The sequence below is a fragment of the Dromaius novaehollandiae genome, chromosome 5 (assembly GCF_036370855.1).
Source record: "Dromaius novaehollandiae isolate bDroNov1 chromosome 5, bDroNov1.hap1, whole genome shotgun sequence".
Classification (NCBI taxonomy): Eukaryota; Metazoa; Chordata; class Aves; order Casuariiformes; family Dromaiidae; genus Dromaius; species Dromaius novaehollandiae.
Genome location: NC_088102.1, coordinates 67,668,636 through 67,687,823, shown reverse-complemented (window position 1 = coordinate 67,687,823; position 19,188 = coordinate 67,668,636). Strand labels below are relative to the sequence as shown.

Here is a 19,188-nt window from a genome sequence, read left to right as displayed (position 1 = left end):
TCAGCAGCTGGAAATAGAACAGTGCAATTAGGAACACTCCAAATATAGCACTGATTTTTTTTAAACAGTGCTATAACTTCTGCATGTAGCAGGAAGGGCCTCCTCATCTTTCTACTTGTGTCTTGATACTCAGAAAAATGAGTACTACAGGATATAATTGATTAGGAGCCACTGAACAAATATAGTTGACACCAGCTGTAAGTCAACCCGCCAGCAGAAGAGAAAGGCCGTAATAGTCTCTGCTGTCGCCAACAACAGTTCCTCTGTTGGAACTAGAATTCAAGTCAACCTACAGAACTGTGGATGAAGCAAATAATCCTTCCCTTGTCCCTGTCACTAGAAAAGAAGCCAAAACAGAAAATACATGATTGTGGTTTTAAAAAAGAAGGGTGAATTAACCTCCTTTTTTTGGTTTAGGAAAACATGGACTCTTGCAGGCTTAGGCCACGGGTCACTCAGACCCTGGTGAGCTGTTACTCGCATTCAGAGTCTGCTGGTGTAGACATTTCTGCAGGAGAGAAGTGCTTATTTTCTTAGAGGAAGATAGACGGACCTCATTTTCTCATTGCCTTTTTTCTTGTGTAGGCTTTGCAGCAGAGAGAGTGCAGTACAAGAAGGAGCAATGCAATGTAAAATTAAGCCAAGTGATTATAGTTTAAGAACATTTCACATCTTACAATGTCAAATGTGCAGCCTGTTGGTACAAAGCTTATTTATTGATGCAGTTACATCAGTTTATAACAAATGCTGTATTGGCATAGCCTCTTTTGGTAGATTTAAAGAAACAGACGTTGCTTCTCTACATTCTTTGCGCTGTATAACTATATACATGCAAGAAAGTTTCAATGATTGACTGACAGAAGTATTTTGAGCCAGCATGGTTAAAATGGTACAAAAACCCCATATAGGGGAGGGAAGAAAATCAGTGCTTATCTTCATAATTACAGTCTTCTGACATGAAGGCAGGCTGGAGGGAAAAGAATGTTAAGAAACCTTATAGCTATTCATATGTCTACCCTACACAAGCTAGGAAATAGCAGCTTATTGTAACTGTTCCTGGCTTACTTATTTACTTACCTGTGTATCTCTCCAACTAAGGAGACCTGGGACAGTCACAAGAATTTCAGAGATTAGATATGAGGTAACATTATTGTCTCTATAAAATTTATTTCAACAGAAAAAAGGTAGTGGTATTAATTCAGAGATTCTTGAGATTTGTATTCCTCAAACATGGAGTTTTGCAATGACTAGAGTGAACATTGTGCATTCCTAACCACCACCATTTTCTAAGTGCATCTTTTATTTCCTTTTTTTATTATTCTTCCCAGGAAATGAACTTTTTCCCACATACAGCCTACTCACTTAATTTTAGTCACCTTTTTTAATCTGTGCAGTAAAGGATCTGTTGTTAAACCAATTCTCCCGAGGTTAAATTATTTTCTGAAGAGGTCCTGAAAACTCTACAGAAACACCAGCTTTGCCATCTGGTGGACATCCACAAGAACAACAAGTAGCCTTCAATCAGGAGAGACAGGTGTTCTTGTTTCCCCAAGTGCAGTATCACCGCAAATAGGAAGCACTGGTGCAAAAACATTAGGCAAGGCATCTGATGTGAATCTCATAATTAAAGTGGGAATGTAAGCCATGGGAAAGGTGAGAGAACAAAAGTCATAAAACCTTGTTACTCGGAACATATGGGCATCATTAAAAAAAAAGGTTGAAAGGTAATTAAAGAAGCTATAATGACCATAAATTACATTTATCTTGTAATAAAAATTGAAACATCAGTTTCTCCCATATCTTTCGTTCTGATTCCCAGTCTCTTTTCTGTCCTTCCCAGTTCTTCATCTGTCCATAGTCTCCCCTTCCTGAATCACTTTTTTTCCCTCTGTCTTCTGTTCTTTCCTATATGTTTCTATCCCTTTTGCTCCTCCTCTCAATCCTCTCTTTTGTTTTGATCCTCTGTTTAGTCTCTTACATTTTTCTCTTTAAACATGCTTCCCACAGATTTGTCATAACTCCCTTACCTGAAGTTCCGCTTTGAGTTTTCTGTTCCTGTCCTTCATAACCTTATCTCCTTGTTCCTAGCCAGCCCGGCTGGCTGAGGAAGAGGCAGCTTGTGTTTCTGAGCTCTGTGTATGCTGCTTTGCTAATGTCAGGACAAGCGCCACAGATATCTGTTACCTTCACTGAAACCATTACCTGGTGGGGTCATTAATGTGGTTTATTCTCTATAACCAGCAGCCTATTTTTATGAAATTTATAAGAGCTTAATATCTCTGAAACCGCTAAGTAAAAATTAATTGAAATTGGACACAAGGTTCAAAAGTTCCTGGGGGACATGCAGAGACAAACAAATATATGTTCACATAGAGCGATTGCTTGAAAATTATCAAGTAGGCATTCCTCCCTAGGGTGACTACAGAATCTAGGAGTGAAGATACTCTGTATGCTTTTCTTCTTAAAAACAGAAGCTGATATGTCATCAAGGGGACAGACAAATGCACACAGCACTGCCCTCCACTGAGGAACCGTTAGAGCAGAATTCTTGACAAATCCATTTTGTACTTGTTCACAAAACCAGAACGGACACCCTAAAGGTTGAGGAGAGCCTGATGCTATGGAGCAGGCAGGGAACAGGAGGCTCAGTGGAACAGAGTCTGAGTTTTTGATATGTGTTTATTTAGCACTCAGCATTGGTATTTAGCTCCAAAAATGAAATCTATCAGTTCCACAAAAATATAATAATAATTAGTATGGAGATAGTTGTATATTTGTACCTCTTTAGCAGTGCCCTTTTAGGAAAGTCAAGTGTATCAATTTACTTACTTAAGATGTATGGCAGAATCCTTCAGATAGTAAGTCAAGTTCAAACTGTTAGCCATTCTCTTTTCCAGGTAACCCTCACAAGCAAACTGGATGGCTAAGCTTTCTTAGCTGAACTAAAGCTGGTGCATAAAAGCAGAATAACAAATCATAGCTGTGCCATTTAGTTCACAGACATTAAGTTAGGCACTGCAGACTTTGAAGATGGATCTCACAGCAGACTAGCAAAACAAGTTTTAGGTTAAGTTTTACAGTTTCACAAGCATACAAGAATATTGCAGGATGGATGTGTGTCACTTCCATCACTGGTTGGGTCCCAGGCAAGACCAGCCCCTTTCGCCATGTCCCCTGAGGGCTTCAGGTGCAGTACAAAGGGTATGATTCTGCTGCTATGGGAAAAAGACGCATCTTTTGCAAACTGCAGAGCCTAGTTCCACCATCATTTCTTGCAGTCACTCAAAGCCTACTTGGAGGTAAGCAGAAGACAACGGCGCAGGTGAATAAGGCCCAAGGGATCTACCACTTTGTGGATCCAGCCCGTTCCAGAGTGGAAGCGCAGGAAAAGGAAAGGGATGTTGCAGGCTTCAAGCTACATGAAAGCCCATGGAGTCCTGGTGTGCTGAGCTCAGCTGCTCGAGATGTATTTGGCCTTACGTAGGTGCTGGACACACAATGAATACACAGCAGAGTGCAATGCTAATCCTTTGTTCATGGTACCAGCTCAAGGTTGGTGATGCACAACAGAGCTGAAACAATAACATGGCAATCCCAGATGGCATTCAGGCTGGCTGTAACGAACAATAATTTCCACTTCAATAGCATGCAAGGAACTCACAGTGCATTGCAAACTTTAATTAATCCTCACAGTCCAGTTGGGATGCAGAAGGATTACATCCCTCATCACCAAAAGAAAGAGCACCAGCATGAAACATGGCAACTATGTAACATACACAACACCACCACCCAAGAATTCTAGCCAGGATGCAAACTGAACTGAAACTACAGGGGAATTTAAGTGGATAGAGTGAAGGGAGGAAGAATTAAAAGAGAACTGAAGCTCAAAATCAGCAGTACATCCCTCCCCCCCCCCCCCCCGCAACACCAGGCCATGAAACAGAGATGTTAGAATAAACAGCAGACAACTTACCACAATCACAACCACCGCATAATTTCATACCACAGGGTCATAGTTACTGATTGAACTAGATTATTATTGGTGAAAGTGTTGTTCAAGCAATTGCGGGGGATTCTAGCAGAAAAGCTGAAGCTGCTGCCGAGCAGCTAATAAGTGGCTGTTCTTCAGTCATGCTGCACTCAAAATAGCTTTCCAACAGGGGAAAAGCAAATTCTATTGGCTTCAACACCTGGTTGAGCAACTTAATAGGGACAAAATTGAAAGTTAGAGCTGAATCATTATTTATTTTATAACTACATCTTCATCATGCAGTCCGCTCCAAGATGGGAGTTATTTCATTTCAAATCAAGCTCATGCCAGGTTTTTCTGTAGGCTCATTCAGCGCAGAGGTGAGGAGAAGGTTCTTTGAAAACAATTTCAGATGGCAGCTGCTTCAGAGGAGCAGAGCAGTCTGCAATCATCAGGAAGAATTTTTTTCCCTTTTCTCTAGTTCCCCTTTGCCTTTCCTGAATTGTATTTCTTAAGTGTATTTATAATGTGCCAGGAAAATGGTAGCAGTGCAGAGACTATATTTAGTGCTATTTGCCTAACACAACAATTCCCAAACCATGTATCAAAGTGATGAGAAAACAGTTATGACAGCAAAATGAACAGGGCTCTGTCCTGTCCACAACAGACAAAGAAAACAGCTTATTCCTCTCCTCATTGAAGTTATCTTTTATGTATTTGAAAACTACTGTTATTTTACCTCTCAGTTTTCTTTTCTTTGGAATTCAGATGTTCAGATGAAGTTCAGTCTAAACTTAAATAACTCAGTTCCTTCAACCTTTCCTTATGAGTCAATTTTTAAGATGCCTGATAATTTTTGTTCTCTTCCTTTGGCTTTTTTTTTTTTACAGTAGGACCATACCTTTCTTCAAGTACCCAAAATTGGGCACAGTGTTCCAGCTGGGGCCTAGGCAGCTCCAAAGAGAGCTGAAGAATTACTTCATGTTTTGTAGGTGATAACACTGGCTGTAAATTATCGTAAGCGTTTGCCCTTTATTACAGCACCATAACACTGTTTACTCCTGTTCAGCCTATGATCTAGGTTAACATCCAAATCTTTTTCTGCCATGCTGCTACTTAGCTTGTCCTTCATCCTCTTATGTTTTTGAAGTTCATTATTCCTGCCTAAATGCAGTGACCTATGTTTGTTTGTATTGAATTGCATCCTCTTGACTTCTCCTGGAGTTGTTCTACAACGTAGACCTGTTATGTTTGATTGGCATAAGTATCTACCCACAGTAATTATGAATAAATCAGCATGTTTGTTTATTTAAAAAGAAGCTGCTGTCTTCTCTAGGGAGAAATTCGGCAAATGAAGTCTTCACATCTTTTTATTAAATCAGATTATCTTTCATCTAGATTATTTCTCAAATAGAAGAATTCCCTACTGCTTCTTTTTAAAAGGGACAGAATTCTGACAAGTTTAGTTACACTTAAGTATAGTCTTTATTAAAGGTTTGAAAATAAAGACTAAGAAGTCTTAGATTTTGGCATTCTAGTCTCACAGAAAAAGGACATGCTTCCTTTTTGGTTGTGATATCCATATTTCTACCTAAGGTTATGCCATATTTGTGAGCAGATGTTATTGTAGGCATCCTGTTCATGTACCATTCCCCATTTATTTGTTTCTTTTTTTGTCTTCTGATAGGGCTTCTCAGAAAAGAAAACAAATATGCAGAAAAATGAAAGAGTTGCTTTTTTTCCCCTCACCATTATATAAATTAGGACAAGGAAGGAGAGAAATAATGAAACATTATTTTAGAGTAATGCAAACAAGCCCCAGATTTGTTCAAGTTTTTTCAAAATTCTTCCTACTCAATTTCTTCACAAGTTTCCCATTTGTTCTAATACTTCATTTAGCCTTGAGTTTTTAATTAAATTGCAATTCTGATTTAACTGATTTCCAGTTAATACATATTACACAATTGGAAGTGAGGCTTATGACTGCAAAGCGTTTCAAGGCACAGACATGCTCTGTGTTCACATACATGGTAAAGTCTACAGCCAAACTGCCCCAAAATAGTCATACACTGTTTTACACAGGAGAAATTTCCTTTGTGTGGCTTGAGTCTTGAAGCTAAATCAAATGACCTAAAGCAGGTAGTGAGCTCTTCTACTTCTGGTTTCAGTGATTTTAAAAAATGTCTAAGGAGAAAGCAAGTAAGCATCATTCTTGCTCAGTAGTTACTCAGAGCCAAGAAATCTGACAGAATCTTCTACTTCCTCCAGGAACCAAATTCTGATAACAGGCAACACTAATGTGAATCTCTGCTCAACATAACGCTTCCATCTGGTTCAGGTAAAGGCTTCTGAATAGTACAGTTTCCCATGCTCATCCCAATGGGAAGAAATACTTTCTCTCCCCCTTCCCTTCCCAGACAAGCCTACATTTTTCTACTTATTTAAGTTCATTATAGGAATGTTTGCTTATATGCAGCAAAACACTGTTTTTTGTCCTTTGTAATTTAGGTAATCTTTTGCTCTCTCTGCAATAACAAGATGTACATGTAAATCAATACACTATCTTTTCCCCTTCTTCAGCTCCTGATTTTTACAGAATAAGCACCAATTCTGTTTGAAAAAGGATTGAAGGGGGAAGGGATTCCGTAAGTTAAATGTCATACTTTCTTCCACTGGGCACTTCAATTTTATAGATATTAGTTTTTATAATTAACAGTGAATATTAAGAAGACTCTAGGATAATGGTGACTTTCAATAGTGATATTTAGCAGGTTTGTTCTCTGGTTGGCTCTCCCTTTGTGTCTTCATATTTGGTGCCTAACCACCTGCAAGGAAATCATTATTTTCTGTTAGATGTTTAATCACAAACCTTGCAAGGAAATTTGCTGTTTTCCAAACAGTGCAGAACTAACTTCATTACCACATTGACACGCTAGTACATTTGTCAGCTGTAAAGCTCCATCTTCTTAGAAGTCCCCAGTTTATATTCCCTTTGGAAAAGATTATTTTGAAATAATACAATAGATCTTCTGCAGCCTGATTTTCTATTTCCAGCTTTCCTCCAGAGCCTTTCTTGCTGAATGTGGCAGGTTATGGGGGACAGGGTAAATTGCATGGAAATAAACTTGGTGTCTGCAGTGAAAGGGTTCTTGTATGTGATAGCTCTGGCTTCTCTGGGGCCAGATTCTCAGCCTCCTTTGAAGTCAGCACTGATGTACACAGATGGTCCAGAGTTTGGGCCTGGAAGGGACAGAGGTCTGCTGCTCCGCAGAGCTGCCATACCTCAGCATCAAGGGAAGACAATAGGAGCTGCAGGAGCACAGCACCCCTGAAAATCCAGCCCGTTTTGTGCTCATATAGCAGGTTTCATCCAACAAGGTATTAGGGGACTAGAGACAGTCCTGAGGAAAAGCAGTCAGATATAGGGTCAGCTGTGGCTCCAGGATTCTCAAACATCTGGACTGAATGGGTCTACATCTGCAGCTAAATATTTCAAGCAGTTCCTGACTCCTCTTTCTTTTCTCTGATCATTAGGTGTTACTTGGTGATATGAATATCTGAGTGAAGAAGCAGCTCGTTTTCTCCCTATAAGGGAGGCTTCTAACGAGGTGAATACTGGTTAAAGCTAATTGCTTTAAACACAAGACCAACACTCACCTCCTTAGACTTGCTGAAGACGTAAGTTCAGTTTCCATAGGCTGTGTGATCTTGGGAAGCTGTCTTATCTTACCACACCCCCTCTCCACTCCACAAAAAAGGGATATTAACATCCCTGTCGTGTGTTACAATTCTACATGCGCAGGGGCAGCATCTCTATGTCAATAAACACGTATAGAGTGTTTAGCACAAAACGTCTTGATGTAGTCAAGGCTTTTAGCACTTACAACAGTATGTGTATGTATATATGTACATACATATATACATACATAATATACATACTGTAATCAAGGGGAAGAAAATACAAACTAGATATTTAGAGAGTATATTGCATTCCTTTCTATCTTCTAGGAGACTGGGGAAAGACTTACAGCAAGGGAAGTATGTGTGCATGCGAACCCTCAAGAGAGCGCATGTACATCTCGAGTTGTCTGCAAGAATGCACCTGGAAGGAATGACTGCCAGAAAAAGCAAGGAATCAAAGAGGAAAAATTAAATAAGCCAGGTAAAAAAAAGCCACTTTTCATCATCTTATGTGTGCAAAGTTTTCAGATGAAGAAAATTAATGTTTAAAAGCAATGAGTTGCTGCTCTATGTGCAGTTTTTACTGGAACTGTAATGAATCATAAGGAAAGTAAATGTCTGTATTAAGCATACCTGTTTCAAGTCACTTCCTGCTCTACTTCCCTTCTACTGCTTTAGCATTGTGTAGCACTTTCTGGCATATATGGTGTCTTCAACTAAAAGGTGTTGTCACCTGACTGTAATTGCACAGATTTCCCCTGTAGGAATTCAGCCCTACAGCTATATTCAGAACATAAAAATGTGTGTATTAAAAATATGACTTTGCTTTTTTGTGATAACATAAAATTTTTCTTTTCTTTTTTTTCTCTAAAATAAAGATGGGAAAGACAGAAACATCATAGGATTATCTGAGCCTTCTATATGTCATTCAGAAAGAATACAAAGTGTAGAAAGGACTGTGCTGCATATGTGATTTTTTGGCTCAGCTCTTGTTGTTTATCCCCTGTTTAACTGCAAAACCTTATTTTTGTATGACCTATAAATATTGTTATTGAAACAGTTCATCAAAAACAGAGAAAGATTTGTTTCCTTCTCTGTGCAGAAGGTACCACATATTTATGTATTATGTTAAGTAATAATTCTATAATGAAAATGTATTTGCTAGCTCTAATGCTGCTGTTGGCTCCTGCAGAAGCCTGTAAGGTTTTGTGTAAGCCATCCTCAGACTTAGGATGTGTAATACGTGCAGGACAGTAGCTGAAGCTGGTGGAGAAGATCTGCTGAAAAATGAGGGCAACAGATCTATCTATCCCATTGCAGTTATCCTTGTATGGCCCTTCCCAGGACAAATGCCTGGAACCCCTTCTTTGTGACCAGCCAGGGCAATGTTTCTTTTCTACCTTTAACCCCACTGAATATTTGTTTTTCTCATGGCATTCCCTGTGGCACTGGGTAGCAAGAATTAAGTAAAATCAATCTGGCTTTGCATAACTGCAATAGTCAATGAATTGCCAGCCAGTACAGTTAAGACCTGGGCACAAATGCCCTCTTACAGGCAGGCAGTTCACCTCTCATTATTAATATTATCCAGTAACAATAGCATTTTAAGGTCTGTACTTAGTGAGAGTGGGCCTCGATTTTACCAGGCATTTTCTCTGACTAAATCCTTTTTATGGGTGCATAAACTGACCTGACTGATATTGGTCCAGGGTAAGAGATTCCTGCCCACAGCTGCCTGGCACTACTACTTCTCTTTTGCAAGAGTATACTTCCCCCTCAGCTCAGCTCGTTTAACTATTCACCTAATATTCCCTCACTCAGTTCTGTAAAATGATTCAAGTTAAAAATACCAAACACATAAATGCTCTCAAGCATCAAAAGAAACAATTGAAATATTACTGCCTCGTTATTTAGTTGGGGAACCAAGACATGGAGAGATTAAGTGACTTGCCAGAGGAAGAGGAGGAAGGATGCAGGATGAAAATCTAGTTATTCTGAGTCACAGTTCAGCATCTTAAACATAAACCTTCCTTGTTTCTGTTTAACCTTGTTCTGACTTCACCTTACCTCTGAGTGTTGCCCAATCTTTTCATGCTCTAACTTTCCTCTTCTAGACTGTATCTCTTCTCATTTCAAAGGGACACTTTCTTGTCACACAGGACAGGCATGAAGGAGATTAAGGGGATGTTCTAGCCTTTTCATCTCTGGAATTTTTCTTCACAGCCATGGCTGCAAGCTGCTGCATATATCACTGGTGAAAGTGATGCCCTGGAATCACAGCTTTCCTCTAGCCACCTAAGATTTTTTTTTCTGTATCATATTTGTTCAGTGTAGTATTTATTTGCCAGCTCCTGCCTGGCAAGCTTCATTTACCTGCTTTGTGCATAAATGTCAGGGATAATTCTGAAGGCTTAGCATGACTGTCAGTTGGCCAGCTGCCATGCTGGTCTTCAGGATTTAATTTTCCATCCATGAAATGGCATTTATTTATTTATTTGTATTTAAATAGTTTCTGTGCCTATTGTCTCTAGATGCACAAACAAAAGGTTTTAGCCAAATGTAAATATGCAGCATCTGAATTAACATCCAGTAATGAAAGGTCTTTTTAACCAACCTCAACTGAACATACAAAATCCTCCTACATCTTTAAATTCCTCCATGCTCTTCCTCAAAGTCTGAATAAAGGATATGCTCTGCAATGTGACCCATAGGTGAACAAATTTGGATGCTGGCATGCTAGCAGGGAAGCGAATTCCAGAATCAAGTACTGCACATTGCCACTTTCAGTCAGATTAGCACAAGCTGCATTATTTTGTCTCCTTTGCCTGAGGCAGTGAGTGCTCTGTTGGGTTTTTACTGGATGCAGCTATCTATTATAAAATATATTCACAGTAACAATCTAATTCAAGAAACCCTATGTTCAGAACCTAAAGTTTACTTGATTTGTAAAAAACCACATGAACTCAAGCGTTAAAGCACGGAAGGGGGGATTATTAAATTGACATGGACAACTCTGCAGAGCCTTTATAGCTATTCTTAAAATGGTAATAGTCCTTCATTTTTCAAACTGAGGTATGGATGCAAGGCTTGTATCAGTATATCAAGTTCACTGTCATTAAACAGTAGTGGAAAGGTGTCAGTGGTAAAGTAGTTATTGAAAAGTCCAATGCAAACTACTACTAACAGCAAGAGCTTTAAGAAACTCCACATGTAACAGAAGAATTTTTCTTTCTTAAACAAAGGGAGTGAGTCCTCCAGAAGCCCGGCTTCAGCAAACTCATGCAGTATGGAACCAGCTAGGGAGCTGTTCTCATGCACGACTCTCAAAAGAGCAGTTTCCTCACCTAACTCTTCAAGCTGTCCTTTCATTTGGACAATGTGATTCCTCTGAAATTCCCTGAGCTTGTCAAATTCTTCTAATGTGTCCCTTAACTGGCGGGCTCGGAGCTTTTCTTGCTTATACATCTTCTCCTTCACTTCCAGTCTGATTTGCAGGTGTTCCAAATACCTCTCATTTTCATATGTTATATTTCTCTCTCCTAATGTGTCTGTCTCTTGATACATTTTATCATCCTGATATGCAGAAATCTGGCAGGACATTTCCATGATCTCTGCCTTCAGTTGTTCATTGATTTTATCCAGATTTTTATTCTGCAATTCTATTTGTTTGATTTTGTTTTCTCTGTCTTTTACTGTGTCCCTGGCATTATCCACGTCTCTGTGTAGGTCCCCGATTAATATCTTGAAACAGTCTGCACTGGCCTGCAATCTCCTGTTCCAGTCCTTTATATCTTCATTTTCTTTCAATAGTTTCTGGTTTTCAGTATCCAGCTCTGCAACTGTTTCTCTGAGGTCCCATATTTGATTTTGTAACTTCTCATTTGTCAAAGACAGTTTATTAGCCAGTGAGTTTACCATGAGAGAGGCAAGAGAGGGTGGCCAAGGTGGCTGGAGCCTGCGGCACTGGGAGAGCTCTCACATGCCGGGCTGTGACATAGTGCCAACGTCACAATCCTCCGGGCTCCGGCAGCTGCAGCAGGCGGGACATTTTGATAATAAAAATCAAAAAAATTTATTAAGAAAATTAAGAGCTTCAGGATAAAATGCCTTAATTAGAAACCAGTTAAGAGCTAAACAATAAGCAGAAATAAATCATTTTTCAAAACAGCTGAGTATTCACAGGCAGTGGCGAAAGGCATAATACTAGGACTGATGCTTTTAAAATATATTTACCGAATCAATGGTCAGAGAAATGTTATGACAATATGTCAGAAGCGAAAGTTTCACTGATTCCTGAGAGGCCAGAGGGTTTCTCTTAGAGCTGCATAAGAGTGAGATTATAAACAGTAGGGACCTGGTATGGGACAAGGATATCATCTCCTTCTCGCTTTACTCACCATACATGAGGACACAGATGTTCACTGAAATCCAGAACGGGTAGCTGTATATGGTTTTATTTTTTTCTTTTTTGGAAAAGAAAACACACAACTATTTGAAAATATGATGGTATAAAATCCAAAAAGAAATATGCAGAAAGTCTAGGTGCTTTGGCTATGCTAAGACTATAGGTGGTCTATGCTAGGGAAGGAACTTCCCACAGTGAGACTCTTAAACACGGCTCCTCTTCAGACACACTAGAGCCCAAGGCATAGAAGATGGTGACAAAAGGTGTTTCATCTGATTGCTTAGTGTCAGCTTTCACACAGCTTTGGCAAGGCAAAAAAGTTGTGGGCAATCAATCACCTAAATGTTGTCAGGCCCCAGAAGATGGAGTGTGCCACTTGTGGCGAAAGGCCATAAGCAGGTAAATGTCCTAACCCCAAAATCTGCATTTGGAGTTCCAGGAAGTCTCACGCTTTCCACAAGAGCTACTAAACTGTATAACCTCTGCAGCAGAGGATTTTATTCAGCTGCTATTTATTTTTTTGTCTGAGTGAATTCAGAAGTTGAGATCTATTAATACTGAGTCATTTTCCTCCCTCTTTTTTTTTTACCCTTGTTAGTAATGTATCTTCCTGTTTTTTGAAACCAATTAGTGGGTGCATGGCACTGCAGGACCAGCAACATGACTTTCCAAAGGATCTTCACTGTCTCTGCTGATTCTCTTTTACTAGTGTTACATAATCCCCTCCTTCTGGATGAGTTATTCTTCCATTTTCTGCTGTTCTAGCATGAAATTACAAAGCCCCATGCTGCAAATTAGATCCCTGTAGGAATATCAGGTGCATCAATAAAGGCAATTCCAACTGGCCTCAAAACCTGCCCTTTTTAAATGCCTCTTGAAGAGGAGTGTCCACCAATCTTGTAAAGAAAACAAGGGGAGAGAAGAGAGTAGGGTCAAGAAGATTGTTTGTGGTCTGTTTTGCCTTGTAAAATTTGAGCTTGACAGCCTCATTTTCAGTGTCCTGAGTCCTTATTATTTTTAAAAATTCTGGGGCATGCAGCAGCTCTGCATATAGAGCTACTCACGTTTATTGAAAAATCGTTGAACACTTCACTAAGTAAGGAAAGGGGTAGGGGAGTGTGAAGGAGCTTCAGAAATGTGCAGTGAATCTCTACTGAAGGAAAACTTTGTTAGGAGGATATCAGGTTGTGTCCCAAATTATTTTAACCTGTACAGGATTGGTTCATCACAGCTAAGGTTCACTAAAGTGGCACTCCACCAGCTGCACAAAACTCAAGGGAGGCTAAGGAGAGTGATAATCAGTGAAGAACCCTGCTGATGACTCCTCACATGGCTTCAGGCTGTCTCTTGAAGACTCCATGTGGCTGTTTCAGAAGTGCAGCCTCCCTGCCTGTGATGTATATTGATGCAGGAGAGAGAAGCAAACTCCTGTAGACAATGATGTGGAAATATTACTATTTGAGGAGGATAAAAAGGTTCAGCCTTCAAATCTGAGAGAAAGCAGGTATTCATTGGACCACTGGGGCTTATCAAAAAACTGGAGAAGAAATATCTAGCCTAATTGTCACACTATACTCAAAATCTATTCATTTATTGGTATTACTAGAACTGGAGTCCAAAATTCTAGCTTTGTATTTGAAAGAAAGTTGGAAAACCAGATAGTTAGACCAGAGCCAGACTGGGCCTGCTGTATTTAGGGGAATATTCAGAAGGTTTTGGGGGCAGAGAGAAAAAAAATTCACAAAAGAAAAATGCCTTGCTGGAGATCATGGAAATAGCCCCTAATGGGCCAAATCGTAAAGTCCTTTCCCTAATTTAAACTCATTCCTTATTCAAAAAAATTACTGTTTATGTCAAAAGGAATTTGGTGAAGGAAGGAAACCAAAATCTGGCCCTCAGTTAATTTCATGGTCTCCTTGCTTTGGACTGATAAGCACTGATAAGTTTGTGCTAATCAAATATGATACTCAGACAATACAGTGATGCATTTCTCCTAAAATAATTAGTTTTACAATATTTCTAACTTTTCAGGTACAAAAGCAAAAATTCTTGAGAAGTCTTTTCTTTCTCTCCTCCCTCCAGCCATCCTCAGCCTCCCCGACTCCCCCTACTCAGTGCTTCATTATATTCATTCAGAGAACAGCGGGAGGGAGAATCAAACAGAAAATCATGTTGTTCTGCTTTCCCTTTTATCATATTCAACACTTGACCCAAGCAATCAGGAAGCAATTAAAAGCTTCTGTTTCAACTCCCCATCCTGTTCAAATTCTCGCTCTCAGTTTGTTTGTCTGAAACTTTGCTCTTTAAAAGCTTGCCAGTGTGTGTGTGTGTGTGTGTGTATGTGTGTACTTACAGACATACATATTCCCTTGTTCTTTCAGTCAAGTGATATTAAAAAGTCTTTTTATTTATAACAGGGTTCAGTCATCTTTGTAATAAACACATCCTTTAACAAAATTCTCAACCTTAATGCTTCTTAAAATGTCTCTAATGATTTCTAATTTACTGACATTTTCCTTGAGCCCCTCATCAATTTGACTATTCAGATTTATAACACTGTTAATATTTTCTCTGTCTCCAGCAGACCGACCGTAGACCTTGAATTCCCTCTGCTGCCAATGCAGACAAGAACACATCTGGTTGTGCATCCATACCATGCTGCATCAGGGTATTAGCCTGGCAGCAAAGTCTCATCACCATGTAGTGGGATGATTAACGGCTTCATTTTCACCACTGCTATCCAGAAGGGCCTCTCATGGGGCCACTTTCTCCCCTCATTTCTATCTTACAGTGGTATAATTCCACTGATTTCAGCACACGGAGAACAGCATGAGCATGAGGGTCTGTATTTCTAAGGGTTTCTGGGGAAGATTTTCAGAAACATTTGGAGAGGGATGCCAAACTGCCTTCCATGCCTTTGAAAAAGTCCAGATGTTGGTACTTTGGGGGAGATTTGAAGGGGAAGCAGATGCAAGCTGACCTTTCTTCAGATAAAAGTCCAAATTTTCAACATGGCCCAGTCTGTACTCTTCTGGGATTGTAGGGCTAAAGTAATAGAATATCTTTATATAGAAGATATAAAGATATAGGCATGACCTTGCTGCACATCTGCTGAACTGTGCTAATTGCTCCTTTCCAGTGGAGGCATTTGGAAACAGCGTATCCATCAGAGGCAGTTTGGGCCTTTGATTGTTCAGCATTTCCACTTTCCAGATGAAGCACCCATACAGGGTCAGCTTTTTAAGTAGCTCACCTCAAAATTTCCCAGACAGAAATGCTCATATCTCTAGTGGTACACATGCTGCCAGCAAGTGATATGTGATATGTGACAGTTTCCTAAAACAGACGCTCCTGCTTATACATGCAGAACAGAGACATGAACTGCCTCTGCTGATGCTGCCACAGCCAATGAAAATAACCAAACAAAGAAAGACAGGGAACCTACGGTCTGCAGCAGATAGCCAGGAGAGTGGTTGTAAAGCAGCAGTGCTTCAGGGAAGAATCCCTTCAGAAGAAGTGCAGCCCAGTAATTACAGCATGAGGGACATGGTAAAGATTTCTAGAATCTATGCATGTCTTAACCACAAACTTCTGTTAACCAAGTTACTTAACCCTTCTGGGCCTTGGTTTCCTTGTTTACAAATTTGCTTATTTCTACCCATCTTCCTGGGATGATGTAATTAGCTTATGTCTATAAGAGGTTTTGTGATACTTCAAGGGAAGTTACAGATTAGATGCAAGGAGTGTTTCTGCATATATGAGAAAGTAGGGTGCTTTACTTCTTTATAGTTTGGACAGAACACTGGAGGTGAGCCAGATCTACAGGACAACATGAGTGAGTTTTGCATTCTGTCTTGCTGTCCATATGCCCTGTAAAAGTGGGGCAGCAAAAATTACTGGGCTGCTTGAATGAATGTCCTACTGCATCTGGAGTTATGGATACTTGGGAAAAGTTAGACAGATCTGGGATTGTCCACAGCAAACAGAAGTCAGCCTCTCTTATTAGTGTTTCCTCCTTGAAAAATAATTTTGCTTCCATGAAAAACAAGCTCAGAGACAAATCTACAAATGGTTTTACTCCTCCACCCAGGAAAGCTTTCTGAAGGAGATAAAAATGCTGTTTTGCAGCCCTCTTGACTTCTTATGTGGACTCCAAATTTCACAATGAATATGAGGCCCTAAACTAAAGTTAATATGCCCTGTATGGATCTAAATCCATTCATACTCATGTAACACATTGGAATCGTATTACACAGGAATAATTGGAGCAGAACTTGGCCCTCAATCATGTTTATGAAAATAAGCAGACACCAATTATGAACTTCAGACTTGGAAATACATCTAATAAAGTCACCAAGGGAAAAAAGTAAAAGCAGCCACACCTTCGACATTTGATCAGTGGAGCTCTGAGTTGTGAAGGAACTGCAAGTTGCAAGATGAAGAGCAGCAGTGAATATTCTGATGTATTTAACTTCTTTGCAAGGCCAGCCCTACCAATGGGGCTACCCTGAGCAGCAAAATAGTAGGGTCAGCTAATTGTCCAGTAAAGATACATGTAGGTGATACTATGCTAGAGATGTGCTGCTTTGCCTAGGGCAACAGAACCCCAAGAGCTGCCAGCCCTGCTTCTCTGCATCTTTCAGTCTCAGATGCTGCTGACACTCTATTGCTGAGAGGATCTGTTTCCCCATATGTATTAATTTGTGATATTAAAAATAGTTCCTGCATGCATAAAGAGTGAGTGAACAGGGAGGCGTTCTTCTCTTTTGTTCCATAGTCTCTGGAGATGCCACGTAGCCACATTACCTTTTCAAACAAGCTCAGAGCAACACAGAGCTCATGTCTGAACATTAGTTAAAATTTACCCTCACACTAGAAGGAAACAGTAAACCTAGAAAAAGAACTTGTGTTAAAAAAACTTAAGATCAGTATTTTAAGCTCTTGATGTTGCCATTGCATTACTGCAAAATCTCAATTTTCTTATCGCTATTCTGCCAATACGAGGGAGAAAAGCAAAGTCATGTTGCCTGCAACTCCTTGTTGGCTACACTCAGGTGGTTTCTCCAAAGACATGAGGCCACATCCTAAGCTCTCCAGACAGGCTCCTCCTGGAGGCATCCTGCAGGAACTGGAGTGCTGTGCCTCCTCTTTGGGAGAACTGCCCAATACAGTTTAAGTTTCACTCTGAAATGGATGCTGGTTTTTTTTACTTGGAAAGTTATTTTGCTTTATCAGTGGTTAATTTTGTATCTCTAGCAGTTTCTCCTGCACTTTTTAAATTTTAGTTCCTTACCATAATCTGCTTTCTTTCCAGGGAATGAGTTTGCAAAATTAAAAGCTGACTCATCTGCTAGAGACCAATCAAAATCCAATTTAGAGTGTCCTCTTTTTCCTATTCTTTTTGAACTCCCTGATTAAAACATCTCTCTGGTATATTTTGCTTTTACAAGCAGTGCCATTTCACAATTAATCTCTTCTCTCTGACTTAAGACAGTTAAAGAGCTTTACCTGAAAGAAGGCTGCCATTGCTTGTAGACGCAGGAAGAACACTGATTAAACCTTCTCCATTTGATTTCTATATTTCTAGAAAATTTTAAATCGAGGGGTGTGGCCTTTCGACCACTTCATTTTTGATTGCAGAGTACTTTCTCCATTCCTTTTTACCTTGTGCACTCAAGCTATTTGCAACATGTCTTCTTTACACTACATTCAGCTCAACTGATTTGGCATTTCAGGCTTCATAGCTCCCTGCCCATATCCTACCTCAGAAGCGCAGATCTTAAAGCACAATCCTCAATATTACAAGTGCAAGCAGGAATTACCTGTGACTTTTTTATTCTGATTCTGGTCTGTTCCTGGCCAACCTTAGTTTCTTGATCTCATTTTCTTCATATCCTTAAAATAACCTTGCTTTCTCCATCTGTAAAGTAGTACTAATAAGAGCTACTTTAAAAGGTGGACTGTGCCTTGACATTGACAATTGGAAGGGTTCTCATAACGGCAGAGTGTCCTGAGCTATGAACATGCTGGTATCTGCACATGCAGACAAATAGACTAACCAACACAGTATAGCATTCTGTAGGATATGTCTCCCTTACGTACCACTTTGATGATGTGAAACACCATTGTGTAAACTTCAATGGAAAGCAAAGGAAAGCACCAGTTCTGTTGCATCTGACAAAAGTGACAATGGATACTTGCGGTTTAACAAGCCTAGTCTACACAGGCAACTAAAATAATTCTAAATTAACATGAATAATTAGCAGCCTTAGATAACATAATTGCTATGCAGAACTTCCCAGTTTTAGTTAGCATTCTGTATTAACTACTATGTAATTATTAAGGCACCACACTCAGTACCAGCAACTTAATTATCTTTAGTATCGCTGCAGTCGCAAGCTTGAATGCTGATGATTAATAAAACAAAATTATTTACATTGTAATTGTGGCATTTTAATTAAACTGGAAAATGCACTTCATTTGCTTTTTGCCACAGTGTTAATTTTTTAAATTAAGGTCAGGTCTTTTTGTCAATCTTTTTTTTATCCCTAATTGCAAGTTAGACAGACTGATCTATTGTCATCTTAAGAAACCATTGTGACTGCTGGTGACAAATGAGTCTTGGGGTAGCAAACCGCCCTCTTTTCTCTGGAGTTATATAATCCCAGTCCTAATAAAAAATGCCTTAATATGTTATTTCCATGATTTTAAAGTAATTTTGGTGTATTTAAGTCTAATTTAATTTTGTTTTAGAATTACTCTTTGCAAGGGTGAGTTTATTATTACTTACATTATGGCAATACTTAGAAGGTCCTGTTTAGACCAAAGGATTTACGGATCAACTAGACCAAAGGTGAAAGGGGAAGCGTTTGTTTATGGAAGTGAAATGATCTGCTCATTGTCACCTAATATGTCACTGTCAGAGCCAGAAATAGAGTCAAGACCTCCCAGCTTTTATTTCTGTGCTCTATCTGCTAGATCACATTGCTCCTCATGTTAGCAAGCTTAGAAATGCATGAAGACAGGCTTAACCCTGGTTTTCATAACAGGATTCCTGGCCTTAATAACAATTACAGAGTTCTTCATCCATTTTTGTAACTCCTCTGACTTCAGAGGACTTATTTCTGATTTA

General features: G+C 39.5%; 1 protein-coding gene across 1 annotated transcript; it reads right to left on the bottom strand.

Annotated features, from left to right (window-relative positions):
* Positions 1 to 10,687: 10,687 nt before the first annotated feature.
* LOC135328543 (transmembrane and coiled-coil domain-containing protein 5B-like) lies at positions 10,688 to 11,569 on the bottom strand. Its single transcript, XM_064513246.1, has one exon. The coding sequence runs from the start codon at positions 11,567 to 11,569 to the stop codon at positions 10,688 to 10,690; it is 882 nt and encodes a 293-aa protein (XP_064369316.1).
* Between the last annotated feature and the right edge of the window lie 7,619 nt (positions 11,570 to 19,188).

What these genes read in the sequence shown, in the direction of transcription:
- LOC135328543 (XM_064513246.1), bottom strand. Translation starts at nt 11,569, where the DNA reads ATGGTAAACTCACTGGCTAATAAACTGTCTTTGACAAATGAGAAGTTA.